The 27,191-nt window shown below is 32.5% G+C and overlaps 2 protein-coding genes across 5 annotated transcripts in view; one reads left to right on the top strand and one right to left on the bottom strand.

The window, feature by feature from the left end:
* On the top strand, positions 1 to 26,205 carry CUNH8orf88 (chromosome unknown C8orf88 homolog). The gene is made up of 6 exons (XM_064384354.1): positions 1 to 125; positions 5,142 to 5,240; positions 6,959 to 7,035; positions 11,963 to 12,038; positions 21,193 to 21,299; positions 23,105 to 26,205. The coding sequence occupies exons 2-6, from the start codon at positions 5,168 to 5,170 to the stop codon at positions 23,126 to 23,128; spliced, it is 357 nt and encodes a 118-aa protein (XP_064240424.1). The 5' UTR covers positions 1 to 125; positions 5,142 to 5,167; the 3' UTR covers positions 23,129 to 26,205.
* NECAB1 (N-terminal EF-hand calcium binding protein 1) overlaps positions 25,813 to 27,191 on the bottom strand; it is a 714,313-nt gene continuing 712,934 nt past the window's right edge. For all 4 annotated transcript variants that reach the window (XM_064384351.1, XM_021675784.2, XM_064384352.1 and 1 more), the window contains one exon: positions 25,813 to 26,962. In XM_064384351.1, coding sequence (XP_064240421.1) covers positions 26,934 to 26,962 — 29 coding nt within the window. In that variant the 3' untranslated portion in view covers positions 25,813 to 26,933. The remainder of the gene's footprint in view (positions 26,963 to 27,191) is intronic.

Here is a 27,191-nt window from a genome sequence, read left to right as displayed (position 1 = left end):
ACCCGGGTCAGCGAGCTGACTAGCGGCTAGAGCCGTTCCCCGACGGGCAGCGGGGCGCTCGGCCTCCAAGTCTGGGCTGAGCGCGGCGACGCTGCTGGCCCGAAATCCTCGTGGATCTTGAGGCGGTAAGTGGCTGGGGAGGATGAGCGACACTAGGGGACGAAAGTCGAGTCCCGCGGTGTGAGGAGGCGGGTGGGCGCCGTCTCCCAGGCCCAACCCCAGAAAAGCTGAGACGAGGGAGAGAAGCTCTGAGGTGGGTCGGGAAATCTCTGAGGGGCCCTTCGGTCCCTGCGGACCCTGAAGTGGGAGTGGGATGGGAGTGAGCGCTTTGGAAGGGGGGAAGGAAAGTGTAGGGTGCCGGGGGAGCCCGGCGGAGGGCCAAGTAGCCGAGACCACAGCCACCGCCAGAAAAGGAGCTAAGTACACAGCTCCCTCTGGCTCTGCCCCAGCACCTGGTGTCGGGCGGTGGGAGGCTTTCAAGATGATTTGCCGCCTACACCTGGTGGCACAGGTTTTCATTGCTGGTGTTTTAGTCAAAGCTACGTAAAGGACAATTACATGACTAAAGTAATCACAGACAGCTATTACCTGGACAGCTTCAGCCCATCTAAATGTTAAATTGTGTTTGTTTTCAGAAATCCCTCAAATGGACCAAATTTTTTTTTTTTAAATTAATTATAAAGAGAAGGCATGAAGTGGAAAATATGATGGAACTCTCTTAGCTTCTAGTTTTTTGATATTTTTGTTTTAATTTTTCCTTAACAGTGCAACCAGATACATGAAACATGAAATGTCTTTCACCACTTGAGTCATAAGTGGTTTATTTCTTACTCCCCAAAATGTCCTGTATGTTACTTTTCGTCTGTTATTTTGTTAGTATGAGCAGTTTACTTACAAGCAACATTTGGTTTCAAGGAATCCTAACTTTGTAATGTTTTGAAGTTGGAAATTGAGATGAAATTTTATCTGGTTATCATATAGGAAATATACACAAGGTAAATGCAAATATGGTCTTTTCATTTCATCATTTCACTTCATATGATCTCATTTCTCAACGGCAGTGGAATCATCAGCACTTTCCAAAGAAGGCTAGAATTTATGTTAGACTTTAAGTGTAGTACTCAGCTTCTAAAAACTGCATAGTATGTTTTACATGCTGTGATCTGTGGTTGGTATGGCAGTATACCATGTCTGTAGCGTGAGGAAAGCACAGTACTCCCTAATTTATTTAGTATTCTAAGAAAAATGGTAAATTGAGGAAATGGAAATTATTAGCATGTACCAATTTATTCTGCGTGGCTTTATAAATAAATGTTACTTTTCATCGTTAATTTTTAAATCTATACACACAGTGTTCACATGGAATAAATGGAAAGTCAGATGTCTTTCTTTTATGTACCAAATAGGCAAGTTTTGGTACAAAAGTGTGAACTTTGTAGTCAAATCCTGACGTCTAGCACTTTGTAGCTATGTGGACTTGGGCATGTCTCTTATTTTTCTGAGCCTCAGGTTTCTTATCTGTAAAGTGGGGCTAATGATAATTTTCTCCCACAGTTCATATATTGCTTAAAATTAAATGAGATGATATGTATAAGGCATTTAGTATGTAGTAGGACCTTAAAATGGCACGTTAATTAAAAAATAAGGTTAATAAGATTTTGTCCAAATTGGTCAGTATATCTCCTTATTATCCCATTGTATTTTAGAAAATTCTAGGTTTATTGGCAATATTAGGACTGATAGGGCCTGAGGATTCATACTTAGGTGAATTTTTTAAAACAGAAGAGGAATCTAAGATATAGTTAGTATTGCCAGATGTAGAATAGCAACTGTAAATAACTGATTTACCAGTATTCTATTCATACAACTTGGCCTTTAAAGATGATTTGTTAAGTGTATGTGAACTTGAAAAAAAAAATGATTCAGCAACCATTTCTCAGCATGTATTAATAGAAAGTTTTTTGGAGATGTTGACTCAAAATATCCTTTAAAAAACATTTATGCCATGTAAGTATACATTTACATTTTAAAATTTACATTTTACAACATTATGATAGGCCCACTACTTGCTACCCAGTGTTGTAGGCAGGATTCTGTTTCTTTTGTAACTGTGCTTTGAATAGTTGATATCATACATGCCTACTCTAGGTAGTACCAGTAGCTTCAAGGGAAATTTTTTGATCTCTACATTCCATGGATTAAGCAGGCATATTAGAGTTTAAGGTTGAACTTATTTTGTATAATGACTTTGTAGTGCAGTTAAGTCTTTATTATTTTTAACTAAACTGAGAATTCGGTTTTGGTTTATGGAGTCCTTCCTTAATTATAATCCCATGAATCAGTTTTACAATAATAATTACTTTACATAAACACTTAACCTTTTTTATTAATAACATGATGGTGTGATGTAGTATGCATTGTAATCCCAAACTTGTCCCCTATAATGTCAATGATTCCATGCAGGCATAGTTCACTTAAAAAAAAAATATTAAACAGAATATTGCATGACACCATCTATTCTAATTTCCTTAACTGATATGGATTTATATAAAGGGAGCTGTTGCTGTATCTTTCCTACTGTAAATTGAAGGGTAGGTGGCAACAAAAGAGCTTTTAATTTTTATTTATTTACTTGTGTTGCAAATTCATATAATAGAGTTCTGTAATCCTCAACTCTTGAAAATCCCTAGTTTGAATACTGTGGATTTGCCTTGCTCAGCATTTGGAAAAGACTTAACAACCTACAACTAAATTTCAGCTGAGCAATGAAAAACAGGGAAATGTGTGCCAAAGTACTCTATTCTGTTGTATTCTGATTCACTAGTTTCATATGGGGAACAGGATGGAAAGTTACTACATACTCGTATTGGGGTCTTAACTAAAATAGGTAGGATAAACATCTAATAAAGCAATGTATAGTAGGTTGCTTTTTGGTCCTTATTTTAAATATACTCTTCCACATGGAAAATACTAGTAACTATTTATTTTAAGTATTTTTTCTACTTGTGCTTATAACTTTTTTTTTTTTTTGCTTCTGGTTATATCAAGTTGTACTGCCCAACAAGTACAGAGAGCATTAGTTTTGTTTAGAGGTTGTTGTTTTGTTTTTTTTTTTTTTGAGACGGAGTTTCGCTCTTGTTACCCAAGCTGGAGTGCAATGGCACTATCTCGGCTCAGCGCAACCTCCGCCTCCTGGGTTCAAGCAATTCTCCTGCCTCAGCCTCCTGAGTAGCTGGGATTACAGGCATGCGCCACCATGCCCAGCTAATTTTTTGTAGTTTTAGTAGAGACAGGGTTTCACCGTGTTGACCAGGATGGTCTCGATCTCTTGACCTCGTGATCCACCCGCCTCGGCCTCCCAAAGTTCTGGGATTACAGGCGTGAGCCACCGCGCCCGGCCTGTTAGAGGTTGTTAATTGCCATGTTGAAAAACTAGTTAACAAACACATTACAAAGCTGGGTAGGTATTAATTTGGAGTACTTGCTGGTTTATCTCCAAATAGTAGCTTTTGGGAGCTTAGTTATCATTCCTAATTTTGGGAGATTGTTGATAAGTTTATAATTTTAACTTTTGAATTATATATGTCCAAAGATATTTTAAAATAGGATAAAGCATTTATGGAAACTTAAAGGGTTACTAACTCTCTCTTATACTTGGGGAAACAGTCAGACTTATTATTTGCTTAGTATCATATAGTTACAATTATTTCTGGATAAGCAAGTGCAGGAACAACTGGAGTTTTACTTTGACTTTGTCTTGATGGGCATCAAAATTTGGAAATCTTGTGTCCAATACAGGCATCAGATTTTAGTTGCAATGACGAGGTACTTTATGGAGTTTATTTAGTAAATCTATGTTGCACATATTAGAATACAAAAATAAATAAGGTCTAGTTTTTGTGGCCTCAACTAACTGATAGTCCAATCAAGTAGACATGTAATATATTTATTATGATTTATTTTAGAAAAACTGATAAACAAAATACAGTAGGAACCAGTGGAGGAGGAATGTAAGGAAAGAGGAATTGTTATTATTGATATTATTAGTTTATTATTAGAGAACTTTATGTATATTATTTTATTTAACCTTACCTATTGAGATATGAGGATATTTTCCAAGGAAGTGGCAAGAACTTCATCTTGATCTTGACAAATAAATAGCTGTTTGGAAGAAGAGCAACAGAGATAGTGAGGGAACTCTAAACAAAACACTTGAATGTCCAGATATATGATGAAACAACATTAATATTTTGGAAGTAGCATGAACAGGAATTAAAGACTGATTTTGGGGTCAGAGGCTCTAATTTAGACTGTCAAATTGAAGACTGTTTTACCAAGTGCGGTCCGAGGGAGTTGGTGATGACTTTAAAGGAATACATGAGTCAAAGTTATTAATTTGGTTTTCGATATATTGAATTTGAGGTACCTGTGATAATATATAAATTGAAATATTATTAAACAATTAGAAAAATATAACTGGAGTTTAAAAGAGAAGTGGATGCTGAAAGTATAAATTAGTGCATATTTATCTTGTAGATAGAAAGTTACAACCATAAGCATAGATGAGTTTTAACTAAGAAGACTAAAGCCAAATTTGTAAGAACCCCTACATTTAATTAAAGACAGAACAAGAGGAATCAGCTAAGGAGGTTAGAAGAGGCAATCAAATAAATAGGAAACAAACCAAAAGAACATAGCCTGGGCAACGTAGTGAGACCCCCATCTCTTAAAAAAAAAAACAGCTGGATATGATGGTTCATGCCTGTAATCCCAGCTACTTGGAAGGCTAAGGCAGGAGGATCTCTTGAGCCCAGGAGCTTGAAGTTGAAGTGAGCTATGATCGTGCCACCGCAGTCCAGTCTGGATGACAGGGTGAGGCTCTGCCTCAAAAGTAAAAAGAAAAGAAATACAGGGTCAGTAAAATTAAGGAAAGAAAATGTTTTAAAGAGGGAATATTTAACTGTGACAAATGCTATAAAAGAAGTCTGAGTGTTGCATATTAAATGCTTTTTTGTGTTTGCGTTTTCCACTTTAACTTATAAAATAGGTGTCTTTAAAAAAAAGTTGTGGTGATCTGTATATATGTAAAGCATCTTGATTGTTTTGTCCAAAAGATAAAAATGTGTTTTTTCATCTTCAAGTATGGAACCTCAAGGTCTTTCTGACAATGGAAACCAAAAAATTAATTGGTAAACCGCTTCAACCAGCAAGACCTGTTCGTCATCTAACTTCTCCACCAGGTGAGTAATAGAATGTACAGTTCTTTAAATATTAATTTATTAATGGCTAGTTTGTATTTGAAAGGCTAATATATAAAGTAATTGTTTCATGTGGATATTTAAAGAAATAGTGAAAACTAAGAGTTTATAAGTATTACTGAAAGAAAATGCTTCATAATTATCTACCAATCTATAATCTTATAGACCAACAAAGGTAAGAAGAATAACCCTTGACTGAAAGTAACTTTTTTTGTGTGTGGTTTTTTTCATGTCTCCTTTTTGTAGGCTTCTGGTTTCTGATTAGAGTGATACTCCCAGTACAGATTGTGCCCTGTGATTATGATCACTGCAGGGCAATCATGCTGGAGAGATAATTTAACCTTTTAAAAGAATAAGGCCATACCTAAATGCAAAAAAAAAAAAAAAAAAAAAAGATTAGCATAAATCTTAAAGAATCTGTAGTAGTTGTGTCATACTTGTACTCTGATAGAGGTTATGGCTGTGTTTGAACTGGAACATATCTAATTTTAAAAATTTTATTTTAAACATTCTAAAATGTTTTTCTTTTACCCATGAAAATATTCTTTTGGACAAATTATTGAATACCTGGTATTTAACTTCTAAATTGGAATATTAGTCTTTTAATTATATTCATTACTTGTTGCCAGAATGGCTCCTGTGTCTACTTTAGATGATATACATACAACTTTTAAAAATTTTTCTTAGTCTGGGTATTCAACTGAATTAACTTACTACTTAGAAAAGGAAAATATAGATATTTTATTGAGTCTACAAATGAAGCAAAAAAGGTAGAAGTGTCACCGGTTTCTGTCTTGTGTTCATTTTCCCATCATTGGATCCTTCAAGGAAGATAATCTCCACATTGGTCATGTTTGCTTTCAATATGCCTATGACTTAGGTCAGATAAATGAAATTTATGGATCTTTTGGGACCATAGCTGAGTAATGCTGATTCTGTATGCTTCTGGTGCAGTAGAAGCAGTTGTGTAGGGTCACGTCTCAAATTTTATCCTAAAGGAAAGAATATAAAACCATTGCAGCGGTTCTTTTCTGTGACCAGACTTTTTCCAGCAACTCCCACCCCACTTCATCTCTGCAGATCCAATTTTTCACTGATTTCTCTCCAAGATTATTACATGGAAGAATGAGAATGAGGGGGAATACAAGGTGGGCAAGTAGCCCTGGTATCTTATTTAATTGTATCTTCTTAAGATCCAGACAGCAGAGTAGGGAATTATTAAGCAGAAACGTCTAGTAAAACAGAAATTAATTTTGGTGTTTCTTAACACGCTTACATACTCCCTGGCCAATGCAGATCCCTAAAGGAATTATCTACTTTTTCTTTAAGATTCAGATTCAGATTTAATTACTTCATCTTGTGAAACCTATGCCATAGCCCAAATTTACTCTGCTTGCCCTAGTACTTTCTATAAATCTCTCAATAAACTTACAGTTTATCAAATCGTATCATTATATATGAGCTTGTCTTTTAAAGTGGACTGTGAACTCTTATCTCTGAACTCTTTTCATGTCCGTATGCCCATCCTTTTAACACAGCGTCTGACATTTCATAAGGTTGGATGAATTTTGAATAAATGAACTACCAGAACACAATTCAAAACAGTGCCAAGAATATCCTGGATACTTAAACTTTTTAGTTGATGATATTATTTTTTGAAATAATAGTTATATAAAATCATTTTTTCCCTCTCCTAACAGGAGCAGTGTTCCCTTTCAACTTTCAAAATGAATATCCATGCAACACTCAGTGCATACAAAGTGGAGTTATTAGCAGAGTAAGTCTTAGAAATTAAAATAAAAAGAAATATAGATTGGAAAGTAATGTGTGTTAGATGGCTTTGTGTGCCAGATACTATGCTTTATATACTTACTAAAAATTTATTGTGTATTTTAAGCATATGTTAAAGAGAATGTAACATGCATTTATCTGTCACCCAGCATTTTCAAATCTAAACATATTGCTTTATTTGCTTTAAAAAAGTTTAAAGAAAAAAACTTCACATATAGTTACAAACCCTATATATATATATGCTTCTACCATCCCATTTCCTTACCATCCTACCCATAGATAACTATCTTCAATTTGTTAGTTTTTCCATGAATATATTTGTACTTTTGCTATGATAAGTAGAATTGTTTTAAGTTTTACATAAATGTGTTTTTGTCATTTTCGCTTTTACATTTTATTAAAAATTTTACTTTTTTGACTAATTAGCCACAAAGTTTAAAATTCAAAATATATAAAATGACATTTATTGAAGTTTCCCTCCAATCTCTGTCCCAGTCTTCTATTTCCTCTGATCAAAAGTAAGCATTGTACCAGTTTCTTATCCAGATGCATCATACCAGTTTCTTATCTAGATACTATTTCTTTCTTTCTTTTTTTGAGATGGAGTTTCACTTTTGTTGCCCAGACTAGAGTGCAATGGTGTAATCTTGGCTTACTGCAACCTCCGCCTCCAAGGTTCAAGCGATTCTTCTGCCTTAGCCTCCTGAGTAGCTGGGATTACAGGCACCTACCACCACGTACAGCTAATTTTTTTGTTGTTTTAGTAGACATAGGGTTTCACCATGTTGGCCAGGCTGATCTGATCTCGCACTTCTGACCTCAGGTGATCCACCTGCCTCGGCCTCCCAAAGTGCTGGCATTACAGGTGTGAGCCACCATGCCCAGCCTCTAGATACTATTTCTTATCCAGGAATAGACTATGCATACACAACCATAAATATATTCATAAATGGAATACTATGCAACTTTACAATTAATAAAGCAGTTCAATATGTGCTGATACAGAACAATCTTTTGATATATGTGACTATACCACATTTTTTTTCTATTTTCTGTTGATGGCACTTGTTACTATATTATAATAAATACTACCATGACTGCCATCTATATGTTTCATTTTTACATGTTTGAGAGGTTCTCTGTGTCATAAAATCAGAATAGAATTGCTAAGTATTCTTAACTTCAACTTTTAGATACTGCCAAATTACTCTCCAAAGCAATTTGTATGAGCAGGGGCTCTGATTTTTCTTACATCCTCACCTTGCTGTTGTCAAACTTGAATACTGGGTAAGACAGTGGATGAGAAATTATATATTTTGGTTGGTTTTAATTTTTAATTCTCTGTTACTTGTGAAGTAGAGCATCTTTTTATATGTTTAGTTTGATCATTCGGATTTTCACTTTCGTGAATTGCCAATTCATATCATTATCCTACTTTTCCTGGGTTTTCTTCTTTTTTATTTATATGCCTTTAAAATACCTTCTGGATTCTAATTATTTTTCTTATGTTATAACAAATATTTTCTTGTCCAGGAATATGGTCTGTGAGAGAGTCATTTTGTTTTGTTTAAAAGTTTTAAATATTAATGTCATATTATCAATGTTTTTCTTTAGGATTTCACTTTTAAGAAGTCTTCAGTCTTCACAGTCCCAAAATTAAGATATTTTCTTGTGTATTCTTCCAAAAAGTTTAAAGTTTTGCTTTCATATTTAGGTGAATAGTCTACCTGAAGGTGATTTTTTTGGATGGTGTAATATAGAAATCTAGTTTTTCTCCTATAAGCAACTGATTATAAAGCATAATTCACTGAATAATTCATCCTTTCCACACTGATTTATAGTGGAATCTTTATTAGATAATAAGTTTTCATGTAGCTATATCTGTTCTAGGCTCTTTATTCTGTTCTAGTGATCATTTTTGTGTCTCTGTGTATCAATATCATGATGTCTTAATTATGCTGGCTTTATTATAAGTTTTCTATAAGTCACAGAAATGTTTTATTTGTTCTGGCAGCTAACATTTCCCTAATACAACAGCAATATTCATTACTTTTTGGAATTGTTGACCTTCTTTTACTTTATATGTAAAAAATTAATATATTAATATTGCAGCTTTATAGAGAAAAGTCAAATTATGGAGTTAAATTACTTCCAAACATACAATTTTGTCTGCTGCTTCCATTATAATGCAAAAGCTGTTAGAACCTATGTTAGAGATACTTGATATATTTTTATTTTTATTTATTTATTTTTTTGAGGTAGAAAATGACCTTATTTTACTAGCATTGTGATATTAGACACATTGTTTCACTACTTGGCCTGTGTCTTCAAGTCTTAAAATATAGCTACTATTTACATTACAATGTTGTGAGAATTACATAAAATAATGAAAAAACCTACATAGTTCATTTTTCTATTCTCTGTCACGGTATTGACAGGAATTTGTTTTTATAGTAGGGAGATGAAATTTATTATGTTTTTGTCCTCACCACTATAACACTATCAAGCAAGTTACACAACATCAGTCAAATTGACCAAAATGATTAAATTTCAGACATTGCAGACTCAGAAAATAGAGAACCACTGAAATCATAACTAGTTCTGCCAGAGGCTGCTGCTGCCAGAATCTGCTTGCTTATTTGGGAACGTGATTGATGCCTTTGATATATTTTTAAATCACCTTTATTGAGGTGTAATTTACATACAGTAAAGTGAACTCATTTGTTCAGTGAGTTTTGGAAATATCTATCCCATGTAACGAACCCCACAATGAAAATCTTCCATCTTCCTCCAAAATGTCCTTATGTTCCTTTGCAATCATTTACTACCTCCACTTACACTAACCCCAAACCCTCCTTCCTGCTCCATACGTCCATTGGTCTACTTCTTTTAATGATAGATAAGTTAGTTTTGACTGTTCTAGAGTTTCATATAAATGAAATAAGATAATACGTATTCCTTGGTGTTGGGTTTTGTTGCTCAGCATTATGTTTATGAGATCCTTTCATGTTGTATATATAAGTAGTTGGATTTTTAATGTAGAATAGAATGCAACTGTAAATATACAACAATTTGTTTATTCATCAGTTGACAAACATTGGATTGTATCTAGTACTATGTTTCCCAGTCTACCCTGCCAGTAGGTTGTCAGTTAATACTGGCTATTGGCTTGGAGCTCAGCTAGTACTATGAACTGGAGTGAGCACCTACAAATGGCTTTTCCAAGTGGCTTGTGCTTCTTACAACACTACATGTGGGTTCAAAGACTAATGTTTGAAGAGACAGGAGGTAGAAGTTGCCAGTCTCTTAATACGTGGGGCTGGAAACTAACACAGTGTCACTTCTGACACCCTCTGGTCTGATTTTCCTTACCTATAACACAATGATCATAACACTTGCCTTATTCCTTATAGGATTATAATAAATGAGATAACATATAGATGATCACTGTTAAAATGTTTTGTAGGTATGCTTTTTACATGCTACTAAGATTTAAAATAATCACCATTTTAAAATTTTAATATGTACAGACATGACAAAGTACAATTTTACCTTCAAGTTTGATTTTAGATCTTACATTTAAGTAGATGTTAAAAATTAGTGAAGTGTACCTCTACTAACATTTCCAGAGACTACAAATAGTTTTTTATTTGTAGAATAGCATTTTATAGTTAATTAAATACAACAGTCTAGAAGATCTTTGGAGAACCCAAATCATAGACATTTTCAATTTTTTCTATCTCTGCTTAAAAATAAAAAGCTCTACTACAACTTGATTTTTTTCTGGTGACTTTCTTGACTAAATAGTGAGAATTATCTCCATGGACTTTATTGTGTCATAGCATTAGATAATTAGTCCTACTGCCTTTAGGTGGAGTAGCTAGTATTTACAGAAATTTAATTTTTGTATAATTTGTCAATACAATGATGGAGCAGAGATATTTATTTTTCAGGATAAATGTCTCCTCCAAAGAAACCTGCCTTCGTGATTTATCTTAATTCAGGGATGGTTTGCAAACTGACTTTGTCAGCACAAGAGGAGATCATCTCCCAGGGGTAGATAGTTATTGACCAAGTTTATAAAACTGATTTATAAAATCAGAACACCAATTATTTTTTAATTAGAAATCTTGACGTCTTGTGTTCTGGGTTCCTCTTATTGGTACAACCAGTGTATTGTTTACTTCTAGGGAGATTTATGGATAGCTACATTGAATCTGAATATTTCTTGGTGAGCATGGAATCAGAAGAAAGGGATTTAGGTAAAAATGGATTTTTAAAATATCATTAGATTAGTTTAGCCAATCTTATAATAAATATGCTTTTGCAAGTGAGACTGGAAAACTCTGCACTAAGGCATCCCTTCAAGACCTAGAGCTCAGCCAGTGTTTCTGATTTTCTTTGTCTCATCAGATACATCAATTTTTCTTATTTATCTTATTTCCAAGGCATTAGATGAAATAGTCCATATGCCTATAAAGTGACATCAGTCTCTACTTCAGATATTTAAAAAGTAAATAGTATTATTGCAGAATTTTTGTGAATAAAAATGCGTTGTTTTCATCAATTAAATTTTTCTTCTAAATGGCATTTTTTTCAGGAAAAAATTTTTTAATGGCTGTGGAATTATTTATCTTTAGGACAATAAAATTCATCTTTAGTTTTATTTTCCTTTTTAATAATCATAATGATGTCAAAAAACTATAGATATATGTGAATATATTTTGAAAGATGTTTTTGTTGCTCATTTTTAATAAGCAGACTTATAATGATTGCTATTACTTAGCCCCCACTAAATGGATTGACTAATACATTTATTATTAGGAAAATATTTTTGTATTTTTGAGTAGTTAAATGAATTATATACAATTTTAAAACCTAAGTTAAAAAATTACTTTCTTCATGTTCAATAGTGTAAGACGACTGGAATGCAAGCCTTTTCACAAGGTCTTAATGAACAGCAGCAACATCAGTCTCCAGTTAAAAAAGGTAAAATTTTATCATAATTCCCAATTTCGTCACAGAATGTCTTAGCATTTATATAAAGTTAATATTATTTTATTGCTTAGATCCAAACCTATGTAAATATGAAACTTTATTATATATTTTTAGATTGATTTCTATCTGTATAAGTCAGGCTACCAGTTTGACTGCTTTCAAGGAGACACTGGAGTACAATCACCTAAACGAGATAGAAATTTATTACTAGATTTTCTATATCATGTAAAATTCTGAACTGTCAATGATTTTTCCCTATGAAGTTTCTATTTTCCTATTGTTCTCTTACCTTATTGCTATGCCATCCTCAATACATGGCTTCCATCTCATGGGCTCAAGATAACTGCCTGTACTCCTGCCATCATGTTCCTTGTGTCGCCATTAGGAAGGAGGGAAGGGGGAAGGAAATTCACCTTTATAGTATCACCCAGAAGTTGCACATAGTACTTCCACTTACATCCCATTGCCAGAACTTGGTCATGCTGTGCCTACTGGCAGGGTAGACTGGGAAACATAGCCTTTAGCAATACAGTCAGTTAATTCTATTACTGATATAAAAAGAAAGAACTGCTCTAGGGGAGAACCAATAGTCTCTCCCACATTAGCTATTTTAAAATAAAATAAAATGATTTAATTTAGTTTCCAAATTTTTGTCAATCAATGTATGTAGTTTAAAAGTTTGACGTACGAAAATATCATTAGTTTTTTCTTCTAATATTTATCGTCATATTTCTAAATATAATTATTTTCAAATTTCTCAATTTTTAAAAACTATATATTGATGTTTTATCTTGGTAATTGAGAACTTAAGTTCCTTCGCTTCTTCACCCTTCCATCTCCTCACCATGTAATTATTTCACAAGTTTCAATTAAAGTGTTACTCACTCTTTATACTATTATGACTGTGTAAAATATAGCTGCCTAGCCAAGAGGTGCACATCTTCCTTTTCATGCAATTAATTACTTATTCTAGAGCTAATGGTTACCTTATTTTTCTGTGTTATCTATTGTTAATTCTTTTCCTACAATGCTCTGACAATTCTGTCACACTTGTTTATATTTATGCTCAAGTATATCAGTTCTTTTTTTCCTTAGATGGGACATTCCTTTCAGAATACTCCATTATCCTATTCCAATATGGACTAGTTGTCCTTTAGTACTGCTGTGCAGATATTTTTCTGCAGTGGACCTTTGCTATTATCTTGAGATATTCCTTTATAATCCTTTGGTTTCTTTTTTAAAAAATTGAAGCAGAGTTCACTCATTCACCATTTTAACAATTTTAAAATGTACAATTAAATGGCTTTTAGTACATTCACAATGTTGTGCAACAATACTACCAATTCCAGAACATTTTTATCACCCTAGAAAGAAACCTCATGCTCATTAAGCTGTTACTACTTTCTCTCCCCTCTGCCTAGGCAGTGTGGTAAACACTAATCTATTTCTATTTGGATTTAGCTATCTGGCCATATTATATAAATGGAATTATACAATATGTGACATTTTTTCAATTTTTAAAAATTGATATATAATAGCTGTACATATTTTATTTATATCAATTAAAATAATTGTGGGCACATGTTGTATTTTGATACCTATGTGCAATGTGTAAAGATCAATAAGGGAAATTGAGATATCCATCATCTCAAACATTTACCTTTCTCTTGTGAACAATATGTGATCTTTTGTGTCTGGCTTCTATCACTTTCCATAAGGTTTTAAAGGTTCATCATGTTTTAGCACCATCAGTACTTTATTCCTTTTTATGACTAAAAAATATTCCATTATATGTATTATGTCATATTTTGTTTGTCCATTCTCAACTGATGCACATTTGAGTTGTTTTCACTTTTTGGCTTTTGTGAATAATATTGCTGTGGACATTTGTGTACGAGTTTTTGTTTCAACACTTGTTTTAATTTCTCTCAGGTATATACCTAGGAGCAGACTTGCTGGTTCATTGGTAATTCTGTGTTTAGAAGGAACTGCCAGATTTTTTTCACAGTAGTTCTACCATTTTACATTCTTAGTTGCAAGGTACTCGGGTTTCCAATATCTCAATAGCCTTGCTATTATAATCTGTTTTTATTATAAGCAATCCTAATGGATGACAAGTACTATCTCATTGTGGTTTTAATTTGCATTTTTCTTATGATTAATTATTTTGTTTTTTCATGTACTTGTTGGCTATTTCTGTTTTTTTTTTTTTTTAAATGCTTTATTCAAGTTGTTTAACAGTATTTTAACTGGGTTGTTATGGGGTTGTTTTGTTATTGAGTTGCAAGACTTCTGGATATTAGACTCTTTATCTATTATCTATTCTCCTTCTTCTTCCTGCCACCCTTCTCCTTCCAGTGTATGCATGTGTATATATATCGTCTTTTTGTTCTCTACTGGAGCTTATCTTATTCTCTTGATAGTGTCTTTTAATACACACATTTTTTAGCTTTGATGAAATTTAACTATTTTTCCTTTTGTTGCTCATGTTTTTGGTGCCATATCTAAGAAATCATTGCCACATCTAAGGTCATTAAGATTTACTCCTGTTTCCTTCTAAGAGTTTTATAGCTTTAGCTCTTGCATTTAGGTCTTTAATTTATTTTGAGTTAATTTCTATATATGATGGCAGACAAACCTTCATTGTTTGTCATGCAGATATCCACTTGTCCCATCATAATTTGTAAAATAGACTGTTCTTTTTTCATTGAATGGTCTTGGCACCTTTGTTGAAAAATCAGTTGACTACAGGTGTATGTGTTTGATGTGTTTATTCCTGTATTCTTACTTCTGTTCTCTTGTTTTATATGTCTGTCATATAAAATATGTTATATGTCAGTACCACACTTTTTTGATTACCATAGCTTTGTAGTAACTATTAAAATTGGGAAGTGTAAGTCTTCCAAATTTGTTCTTTTACCAAATTGTTTTGGCTATTTAGGGGTCTTTGCAATTTCATGTGATTTTTTTTTTTAAGATCAATGTTTCCATTTCTGCCAAAGAGGCCATTAGAAATTTGATAGGGATAGCATTGAATCTATATATCACTTCAAGAGGAATATTGCCATCTTAACAATATTAAATCTGACAATCCATAAACATAAGAAATCTTCCCATTTAGGTATTCTTTAACTTCTTTTAGCAGTATTTTATAGTTTTCAGTGTACAAGTCATGTACCTTCTTGGTAAAATTTATTCCTAAGTACTGTATTCTTTTTTGATGCTGTCATATATGGAATTTTTCATTGTTCATTGATCATATATAAAATAAATTTATTTTATGAGGGGACATTACTATGAATTTATGAAAATAAAAAATATTATGAGAATATTGTGAACAGTTGTATGCCAAAATAATTGAGAAATAGAAAATTTGAATAGGCCTATAGCAAGTAAGAAGATTGAATCAGTAATTAAAAACCTCCCAACAAAGAAAAGTTCAGGACTTAGATGGCTTCTCACTGGTAAATTCTACTAAATATTTAAAAAACAATTAACACTAATCCTCAAACTTTTCCCAAAAAAATGAAGAGGGGAGAACACTTCCAGCAAGGCCAATATTATTCTGATAGCAAAGCCAAAGACATCAGAAGAAAAGAAAACTATAGCCAATATCCCTTGAAATATAGATACAAAAATCCTCAATAAAATACAGAAACTTTTTACTATCAACATAGTAAAAAGATTATATACCATGTTCAAGTGGGATTAATCTCAAGAATGCAAGGGTGAGTCAACATATCAAAATCACTAATAATACACCACATTAATAGAATTCAGGAGGAAAACACATGATCATCTCAATTGAAGAAAAAGCATTTGGCAAAGCCCAACATCCCTTCTTGATAGAAACTAACATGATAAATATATGAAAAACTCACAGATAAAATCATCCTCAATGGTGAAGACTGAAAGCTTGTCCCCTAATATCAAGAACAAGATAAGGGTGCCTGCTTTCACTGTTTTTATTCAATGTTATGCTGAAAGTTCTAGCCATAGCAATTAGGGAAGAGAAAGAAACAAATGACATTTAAATTGGGAAAAATGAAGTAAAAGTTTCTCTAGTCACAGAGAACACAGTCCTATACAGATGATCCCCAACTTAAGATGGTTTGACTTACAATTTTTTGATTTTATGACAGTGCAAAAACAGTATCTGTTCAGTAGAAACTGTACTTTTCTCATGATGCTGGCAGCATCAGCAAGATGCCACTCCTAGTCAGCCATACATTTTCATCTTTTGCTATTTTTAACTTGAAATGGGTTTATTAGGATATAACCCCATTCTAAGTTGAGGAGCATCTCTCTATATAGAAAATCCTAGGGAATTCACATAGACTATTAGAGCTAATAAAAATAAATTCAACAAAGTTGCAGGATGCAAGACCATTGTTTATGATTTTAGTAATTTGAATCATTTTTTTTCCTAATCAGTCCTGGTAAAGGTTTTTTAGCTTTTATCTTTTCAAATAACCAACTTTTGGTTTTGCTGATTTTCTCTGTTTTTTTTTAGTCTCTATTTCATTTATCTTCACTCTGATCTTTATTATTTAGTTCATTTTTTCTATTATTTGATTTAGTTTGCTCTTTTATCCTAGTTCCTTAATGTGTAATGTTAGATATTTAGTTCAGCTATTTCTTTTTTAAAATAGACATTTATAGCTATCAACTATGCTCCAAACATTGTTTTTACTGCATAAGTTTTGATATGTTGTGACTTTGTTTTCATTTCTCACATATTTTCTAAGTCCCCTGTTGTTTATTCCTTGATCCATTGGTTGTTTAAGAGTGTGTTTTAATTTACATGTATTTGTGAATTTTCCAGTTTACTTCTGTTTTTGATTTCTAGTTTTATTTCAATGTGGTCATAGAGCATACTTTGTATGATTTGAATCTTCTTAAATTTATTGAGACTTTTTTGGCCTAACATATGAGTTCATCCTGGAGAATGTTCTATGTGTGTGGAATATGTATGCTGTAGTTCCATATGTGCTTCAGAAGAATGTATATTGCGCCGTTGTTGGGTAAAGTGTTGTATATATGTCATTAGATTAGTTGGCTTGTAGTATTGTTCAAATTCTGTTTCCTTGTTGATCTTCCGTCAAGTTTTCCTATCCATTATTGAGAATGGGATATTGAAGTCTCCAGTTATTAATGTTGAAATGCCTATTTCTGTGCTTAATTCTGTGTTTTTCTTTCTGTTGTGTACATATGTGCTTAATAATTGTTATATGTTCTTGATGAATTGATGCTCTTTTCATTGTATAAATGTCCTTTGTTGTCTCTTATAACAATTTTTGTCTTAATGTCTATTTTTGTCTAATATTAGTATACTTACTCCAGCTGTCTTTTGGTTACTGCTGCTTGCATTGAATATCATTTACAGTCTTTCACTTTCAACTTACTTTCATCATTGGATCCAAAATGAGTCTCTTGTAGACAGAATATACTTAGATGATTAAGAAAAATTCATTTTACCAATCTCTGCCTTTTATAATAATTGAAAAGTTTAGTACATTTACATTTAATGTAATTAACTGATAAAGGACTTAATCCTCCCATCTTGCTGTTTGTCTTCTATATGTCTTTTTTTTGTTATTTAATTCCTCCATTACTGTTTTCTGTGTTTAATAGATATTTTCTAGTGTACTATTTTTATTTCCTTTTAATTTTCTTTACATTTTATATGTCCCTAGTTGTTGTGTTGAATATTAATATAACAAACTAGTTTGAATTAATATCAACTTAGTTTCGATGTTATATAAAACATGGCTCCTATATATATCTCCAAACTCACCTTTATGTTGTGCTTTCAGCATTTTAAGTATGTCATCCCATGACTTCTGACATCAACAGTTTTTTATGTGAAATCCGCTGTTTATCTGATAGAGAATCCATTGTAACTGAGGAATTGCAACTCTTTCTGACCTCAAGATTTTTGTTCGCTTAGATTGATTATGATGTATCTATGTGTGAAGAATCTCTTAGTATACAGATAGATGCTCCTTAACTTATGGTGGGATTACTTCCCAATAAACCCATCATAAGTTGAAAATATAGTAAATTGATAGAAGAGTCTTTGGCCCAGAAAGTCTTTGGTCAGAGAATTACCCGTGCTAAAAGACTGATAACTTGAACTGCTTTCATATAATCATAAAGTCACACAGTTTTAAGTCAAACCATCACAAGCTGGGGCTGTCTGCATTCTTTGTACTTTGTTGAAATTTTTGGATGTATAGATTCTTTTTTTGTTGTTAAATTTTGGAAATTTTACTCTACAGTTTCTTCAAATATCATTTTTTCTCCTTTTTCTCTACTTTTTCCTGGGACTCCTATTATATATTTGTTGGTATTCTCGATCATAAGTGTCTTAGACTCTGCTCATTTTCTTCTTTTTTCTTTCTGCTCCTCAGACTGAATTACTTTTAAATTTGTTGATTTATTCTTCTGCCTGCTCAAACCTGCTGTTGAAACCGTCTCATGAATTTTTCATTTTAGTTATTATACTACTCAAGAATTTTTATGTTTTTTCTAAGTTCCATCTTTTTATTGATATTCTCTATTTAATGAGACACTTTTAAAAATAATTTTCTTTAGCTCTTAGAGCATATTTAGTTTATTGAAAGTCCTTCTCTAGTAAATTCAATGTCTTGACTTCCTTAGTGAAAATTTATATTAATTTCTTTTTTCCAGTGCATGAGCCCATACTTTCTTTATTCTTTGCATGCTTTATAATTTTTGTTGTTGTAATTGAGAACTGGACATTTTGAATGTTGTAATGTAGCTGCTCTGGAAATCAGATTTTCTTCCTTCCCTTGGATTTATTGTTGCTCTTTGTAGTAGTAGTAGTTGTTGGCTTAGTGACTTTTCTGCACGAATACTGTAAAATCTATATTCTTTGTCATGCATGACTATTGAAGTCTCTGTTCTGTTATCTTAGTGGTCAGCTAGTGATTTGACAGAATTTCCTTCAGTACCTAGAACCATACCAAACTGAAAAACAAAGAAACACCTCTTTAAGCCTTTGCATAAGGCCTCTTATTTTGACATACTGCATCAATTCTGCCTTCACCTTCATTGTCTGCTTGCTAGGAATCTGAAAGTCAGCTAGGAGTGAGTACTTAGGATCTTTTCAAGTTTTTCTGTGAGCATAAACCTAGTTTTAACATGCATGTGAGCTTCTAGAAATAATATTTGGGATTCTTTCAGTGCCCTTCTTCCTCAAAACATCTTGTTACTAGCTTTTCCTCCCAAGCTTTTTGGTATGCCTAATGTTTGCTCCAACTGTTATCCCTTGTCTCAAGTGGAAGCAGCTAATACATTTTCCTGTAAATGTTTGGACAAATGGATTTTGGGTAGCACCCTTAATGCTGGGAGAATTCTTAGTTAGGTGTGAAGTATAGGCAAGCTTCTTGAGATGGTTCTTCAGGGAACCACCAGAAAGGTCAAAACAAATAATCATAATTTTTTTTGAAAATAAAGTCTATACTACTCCCTCCAGTTCTGGGAACCTATAAAAGTAATGAGGGCTGTTGTCTGCAAGGCCATGACCTATCTGGGAAATAGTCCCGGGTAAGTTACATGCCACAAAACTTTTCCCAAATTTAGCTATTTTTTCTTCACTAAGCATTTCCCTGGTTTATACAAGCTTTGGGTTAGATTCCAGGGTTCTGAGAAAATTGATTCTGACAGCTTTTATGAGCTTACTTGTTTTTGTGGACTGAAAGACTTTTACAGTTCTCTACTTGGCCATTTTCCCTGACATCACTTACCTCCATTTCTTGAGTTCTATGTTTTCTTCTTTTTTGATTTATGTCCTCATTTTGCCCAAGTGCATTCTCCAGAAGTTTCATAAAAGAAGGGTATTGGGTTGTGAATTCTTTGAGTTTGTATATTTGAAAATATCTTTATTCTATTCTCACACTTGATTGATGGTTTAGCTATATAGAATGTTCCAGATTAAGGATGAACCTCAAAAATGTTAAAGAAGCCAGACCCAAAATTTCAGGTAAGTTAATTTTTGCTTGATGTATTTCAGAACTGTGTATTAGGAACAACACATTGATAATTCTTACCTTTTAGTTGATAGAAAGATAGGATAATAATTCAAGCCTTATTATTCCTAGTCTTTGCATGTATATCTTTTCATATCCATTTACTTTCAACTTATATATCTTTTTATTTAATGTATGTCTCTTGCAGACAGCATATACTAGGGTCTTCTTATTTTTTAAATCCACTCTGTCATTTGTAGTCTTTAATGTAATGTTTAACATAGGGGGTCAGAAAACTATGGCCTACAGGCTAATTCCTGTTTTTATAAATAAAAATTTATTGAAACATAGCCACACCCTTCAACTGTATATTATCTGTGGCTGCTTTTGCTTTTAACAGTAATACATATTTTTAAAAATAAAACTTAGAGAAAAAAGGGAATCTGTTATACTTACCTATTTGCCATCTCTTTTGCTCTTTATTTCTGAACAGTAAAGTCTCCATCTAGTATAATTTCCTTCAGCCTGAAGAACTTCCATTAGCATTTCTTGAAGATCACATTTGCTGGTGATGAATTCAGTTTTACTTTACATGAAAATGTCTTTCCTTCACATGCATTCATGAGGGATTTTTTTCCCCTACTGGATATGAAATTCTGGGTTACTGTTCTTTACTTTTAGCACATTAAAAATATTATTCCATTGTCTTCTGGCACAGCATATAATTTGTCTGGGTGATCATTTCTGGTAATCATTTCTGATGTGAAATCTGCAGATATTTGAAACATTGTTCTCCTTACATTTTGGCAGGATCTGAATTGTCCAATAGTTGTTACTGTGGTTATACTTTATACAAGATCATTTTACTAGACTTGAATAACCAGATGAAAAAAGCCATGCATTTCCCATTTTTCTAATTATATTTCTTTTATTTTTCCTTGGTTACTTGGTTTTCTTTCTATGTAAAAGGAGAATTGGAGGCAGTAGATACTTTTCAAAGCTTTTTTTTTTCTCCTCCTTCTCTTTTGCATAGACATTACTCATCATTTTATAAAATAATGAATAGAGGACATCTAGAAAGAAATGAACCAAAAAGTGATCTAGATAGTTCTACATTTCATACCATTACATTTGATGTTTAATATCTACAGAGAGAATTAAATACAGCAGAGATTTCCTGTTGAAGCTCTCAAGTGTTTCCATCTGCAGAAAAAAACCAGACTTTCTGCCTGATCATCCCATTGTACTGCAAAAACCAGTAAGTAGTTTTCTAATTTAGTATTGTAATATTATATTACAAAAATATTTGCCTTTAACATTTTCATCAGACTCTACCTCTAGATTTTTAACCTTCCTTATTACAAAATATAAGTAATTCAGAAAACTGCAAAAATCTAAAGGTATAATATAACCAGTTATTATAAAGTAACTCTACCCAAGAAACAGAATGGAATAGCTATATTTTGTTTAAGAAATATTCTTAATTGAAAGGTCGTGAAAATATTGTTCCATACTCTAAAAGTTTTATTTTTTCTATTAAATTATATCATTCACCTGGTATTAATTTTACTCTATGAGGTGGGCATTAAGTTTTACCTTGCAGCTTTAACCATGTCCCTGCAAAGGATATGAACTCATCCTTTTTTATGGCTGCATAGTATTCCATGGTGCATATGTGCCACATTTTCTTTTTCCAGGCTATAATTGATGGGCATTTGGGTTGGTTCCAGGTCTTTGCTATTGTGAACAGTGCCGCAGTAAACATATATGTGCATGTGTCTTTTTAATAAAATGATTTATAATCTTTTGGGTATATACCCAGTAATGGGATTGCTGGGTCAAATGGTATTTCTAGCTCTAGATCCTTGACGAATTGCCACACTGTCTTTCACAATGGTTAAACTAATTTACACTCCCACCAACAGTGTAAAAGCATTCCTGTTTCTCCACATCATCTCCAGCATCTGTTGTCCCCTGATTTTTTAATGATGGGCATTCTAACTAGCATGAGATGGTATCTCAATGTGGTTTTGATTTGCATTCTCTAATGACAAGTGATGATGAGCTTTTCTTCATATGTTTGTTGGCTGCACAAATGTCTTCTTTTGAGAAGTGTCTGTTCATATTCTTTGCCCACTTTTTGATGGGGTTGTTTGCTTTTTTCTTGTAAATTTGTTTAAGTCCTTTGTAGATTCTGGATATTAGCCCTTTGTCAGATGGGTAGATTGTAAAAAGTTTTCCCATTCTGTAGGTTTCCAGTTCACTCTAATGATTGTTTCTTTTGCTGTGCAGAAGCTCTTAAGTAAGTTTAATTAGATCCCATTTGTCTATTTTGGCTTTTGTTGCCATTGCTTTTGGTGTTTGTTTTAGTCATGAAGTTGTTACCCATGCCTATGTCCTGAATGGTGTTGCCTAGGTTTTCTTCTAGGGTTTTTATGGAGTTAGGTCTTTTTTTCCTCATACTGCAGTGGCACCTAAACTCCCTAACTTTAGATCTCTAGCCAGTTCCTTTTAAGGTTTTAATTATTTTTAAGGAGTTAAAATATTTTTATAATAATAGTTCTGGTACAGGAATATTAAATAATAAAAAATGTACTTGCACTTTCCCACTTGTTCAACAATCTTTGGGATATGTAATCCATGGTCTGTAAGAATAAATATAACCTTCGGTGCTATATAAACTATAGTCACCTTTTCATTTGTAGATTTTCCATCTTTAATAACATTTTATTGTGTAAATAAAAGCTTGACATACACTTTTTTAAACAAACTTATACATTACAATTTTACTTTTGATTTACACATTAATACATTTTTTAAAGCTAGGTGTCACAAACAGAACAACAGGTTTGGAATACAATTTAATATAGTTTTAAATGAATTACATATATTTTTAAAACATGAACTGTTATTTGACAGTTCTAGTTACTTTAATAGTTTCTATCGTAACATGCATTTACATCTATAAACACCTGGTACATTCACAGTATTTGGTTTGATAAACTAATTAGTAAAAACTGTATTCAATCAATTGGTAAATTAACCTTTTATTTTATTATACAGGAAAACAACCAAAGTTTTAAGTAGCATTTGAAGAACAGATGAATATGAAGATAAAGAATTATTCATTTTATATTTTGGACATCTGTAAATGAGGTGGATCTAGTAACTATAACTCTAATGGACTGTAACAATTCAATTTATTCTTAATTTTGATGGTTGGCTATTTGACTTCTCTAAAAATGAGAAAGAACTATTTTAAACTATAAAGAATTTTCTAATCAGTTTCAGCTTTGCAGGCAGTTTCCTGCATAAATTGGGAAGTAACACAGGAAAGTAAGAATTTGGTTAGTGAAGTAATAAGACTGTGTATTTATAATTTGCATGCTATTTGCTATTTTTTGTTTTTCGTCACTTGTAATAATGGAATGGAAATGTAAGTTGTAAAGACTTCCAAATATAAAATATTTGCTACAGTGTATATATGGTACAAATTTTTTGCTGCTTTTAAAGTTGTTTTTGTTGTTCTGCTTCCCACTGATTTCATACCAGCTCATGAATGGATCAGTACAGTCTCTCCAGAGGCTTAGAATGATTGATTCAGAATATTCAATGCGTAGCTCTCAATGACAGGAGAGAGAATTTTTTAATAGGGATTTCTTTTCAGATATATGATTGATCTCTAGGATTTTGATAATAATATGATCTTAGATTCACAATTACTAGCAGAGATTGATAATTTGGAAACAATGGTAGTGAATGAAACTGAAGTTGAAAAACAACTGCTACTTATGTCACTAATCAGACCATATGAATAGTAGAAGTTGAGCAATTTCAAAGTAAAACTGATACTTTTATTTCCAAAATACTTTAGGCATTTGCAAATAATTGAGGTACATGAACTTTCAATTCTGTAATTTCTTGTAACATATATGGATGAAGAATTTTTGGGTTTAAGCTTTTAATTCCTAGAAATTTTATACATTAATTCTCCTTCAGTTTGTCACTCTGAATGTTACTGTTTCAAAAAAAAAAAAAAAAAAAAAGAAGGTTTCTTCCAGAAATATCTGCTGATGATGTATAGGTAAGTGTAAACTTTCCCTAATTAATTCTGTTTCTCAGATCCCTAAGTCTACTGCAAAAAGTTTGTTTCACTGAATTTTGAACTCCTAAAACTAGTACTTTTCCTTCACTGGTTTTTGATCTTCTTTTTCCCCAGATTCAAGCTTGTAGTCCATGTTATGTTTCCCGCCTTGGTCTTTTAGTGACATCTTTTTTTTTTAATTACTTTGTTCTTTAGGAAAATGGATTGTTTTTTAAATAGAAAAAAAAAAAAACTTTGTTAACTATAAACTTATTGTTTACTTTAAAATGAGATATTTATACTTAGGTCCCAGTTTTTTCTTTTCTTTTTTTTTTTTTTTGCCCTACTCGTTTCCTTTTCTACAATAAGTTCCAGTATATATGTGTATGTTAATACACATGCACACATGTTCACATACATACAACTCTCACAAACATGCCCAAATATATGTATAATTTGTATAAGAGAGCTGGGGTCAGAATGACCATATAATTAAATTGGTTTGCTTTATTATTTGCCCATTCTCAAGTCATTTTAATTCTTGTTTCAGAATATGATTGATTGATAGAGCATATTCCAATTTGGAATCTACAGACCCCTTCTACTTAGTACTATTACTGAAAACGGAACCCTTTTAACAACAAGTAATACTACCATGCTACTTTGGAAACTGCCTAGTACCCAAAAGATTTGATATGCTTTTTAAACTGGATACTTCAATGGACTAACCAAAGCCAATGTTTTGATTGGCTATAATTTGTATTTTTGAAACCATTTACAACGAACATTTCAAGAAGTGTTTGTCAAAAGGCCCTTAGGTTTTGATCTTTTCTTACTGTATACAATCAGTCTGGTCTGCAGAGACTGTTTTGTTACGTGTCTGTTTGCCTTCGTACATATGTATAGCTTGTTTGAATAATCATTGTATATCTCCATTTATGTCATTCTTTGCTTTGTATATAAATTAAAAGAGTTGACCCAGGTGTTGTTACACAGTGCTTGTCATCCTTAGAGTTGACCAGAGGCACAGACATACACATATATACACACACATATACACACGTGTTTATGTATAATATATCAGAATTTCCTACTTATTTCTAATAGAAACTACGAAAGGATTTTAAAATTTTATGTATATTGAATGAGGATTGAGAGTAAACAAAGGTATTGGTAAGAGTTGCTGTTTCATGAATTAGAGAAAATATTTTAGGTCAAATTTATACTTAAGAAATAAAATTTTATTAGTTTAATCTTCCTTTCTCCTGAGTTTTTCAAAGGGGAAAAACAGGAATATTTTACCTTATATTTTTCCCCAAAGACTTATAATTTCAAAGGAATTTATACTAGAAAATAGCATGACAGGCCGGGCGCGGTGGCTCAAGCCTGTAATCCCAGCACTTTGGGAGGCCGAGGCGGGTGGATCACGAGGTCGAGAGATCGAGACCATCCTGGTCAACATTGTGAAACCCCGTCTCTATTAATACAAAAAAATTAGCTGGGCACGGTGGCGCGTGCCTGTAATCCCAGCTACTCAGGAGGCTGAGGCAGGAGAATTGCCTGAACCCAGGAGGCGGAGGTTGCGGTGAGCCGAGATCGCGCCATTGCACTCCAGCCTGGGTAACAAGAGCGAGACTCCGTCTCAAAAAAAAAAAAAAAAAAAAAAAAAAAAAAAAAAAAAAGAAAATAGCATGACAATACATTTTTTATGTATTATATTTTCATTAGCAGGGTTTATAACCAGAACAGATTTTTATTATTACAAATATTTAATTTCTGAGCTTGTCGAGCAGAGTATAGATAATATACTATCTATAGACAGTTGTTGTATAGGTAGATAGTTTTAGTCATTCTAGTGTTGAAACCAGAAAGCAGATGTTTTCTGTCTAGTACTTTCCCTATTATTTTATGACTTCTCTAAGGTTTTGTGCTTGTTTTATAATTCTTATTTATTCCTTTGGGTTAAAATTTTTTCAAGTATTTTGAAATATTTATTTACATGCAAATATGTATTTTTCATAAGAAAAGTTAGCTGTCTTGACTGCTTACCAAAACTATATGCCATAAAATTTGAACCACATTTTTCCAAAGTAATACTGTCTTCTTTCTTGATATATTTAACTTATATAACAAGGAATTATAATGCTAATAAATGATACAATGTTGCTATGTTACTAAATGGTACTCCAACTTATCACAGAATTGTTCACTTTTGAAAAACCAGTTTATAACTTGATACATAGATAGAGATTCTATAGGTTACAGCCAAGGTTGTTTGATGCCTATATACTAACTTTTTAACTAATGTAACGATAATAGTCATAGGGCTGTTGGGGATGGAGTAGACATTGTTGAAGAATAAACTTCAATCACAGAAAAATCACAAAATGCTGATTTAACCCTTTACAGTATACAACAGTTTACAAAATCTGCCCTATGAAGTAATGCTCTAAAAGTTTCCACTTCAAATATTTTTTCTTTATCATAACAAATTCTTTTTCACAATATTATTCCTTTATGCATATGCTTTTTTCCACATATTAGGATTTTGTCACTAAAAGGTTTTAGGTTGGTTACAGTGTAGCAAAGCATTTAGCATTAAATATTGAGAATAGTGAACTTTGAAAATTGAGTTAAAATTCACATGAATGATAAAGTTATAGAATACGTTTTAAAAGAGTGCACTTAGTCAATATACTAAACAAAAGTATACAGTAGATTAACAACCACAGATAATTTTCTAATTGACATTTTAGATAAGAACACCTGTTTTGCACTTGGAACCATAAAGAAAATGTCTAGGAACATCTAGTTGTTGTTCAGGATCCACCATGAAGCTGAGAAGAGAAAAACATTTTTTAAAATGATGAAAATATCTTATAGGGCAAAGAAACTTCAAAGTGCAAATTATTTCTAAAGAGACCATTTCCCTTACCTTTTGCCTGCATAATAACTTACCTTTCTAGTCACCATTTCTTGACTATATGAGGCAAGATTGAACTCTTCCTATGCACTTGTTACTTGTACCATATCTTTTGGCACTTTGTTGCAGTCTAAGATTTTTTT

The sequence above is a fragment of the Aotus nancymaae genome, unplaced genomic scaffold (genome assembly GCF_030222135.1).
Source record: "Aotus nancymaae isolate 86718 unplaced genomic scaffold, 86718_ANA_hifiasm-v0.15.2.pri h1tg000036l, whole genome shotgun sequence".
Taxonomy (NCBI): Eukaryota; Metazoa; Chordata; class Mammalia; order Primates; family Aotidae; genus Aotus; species Aotus nancymaae.
The sequence above is the reverse complement of the archived record's forward strand: the minus strand, read 5'-3'. Positions and strand labels throughout refer to the sequence as shown.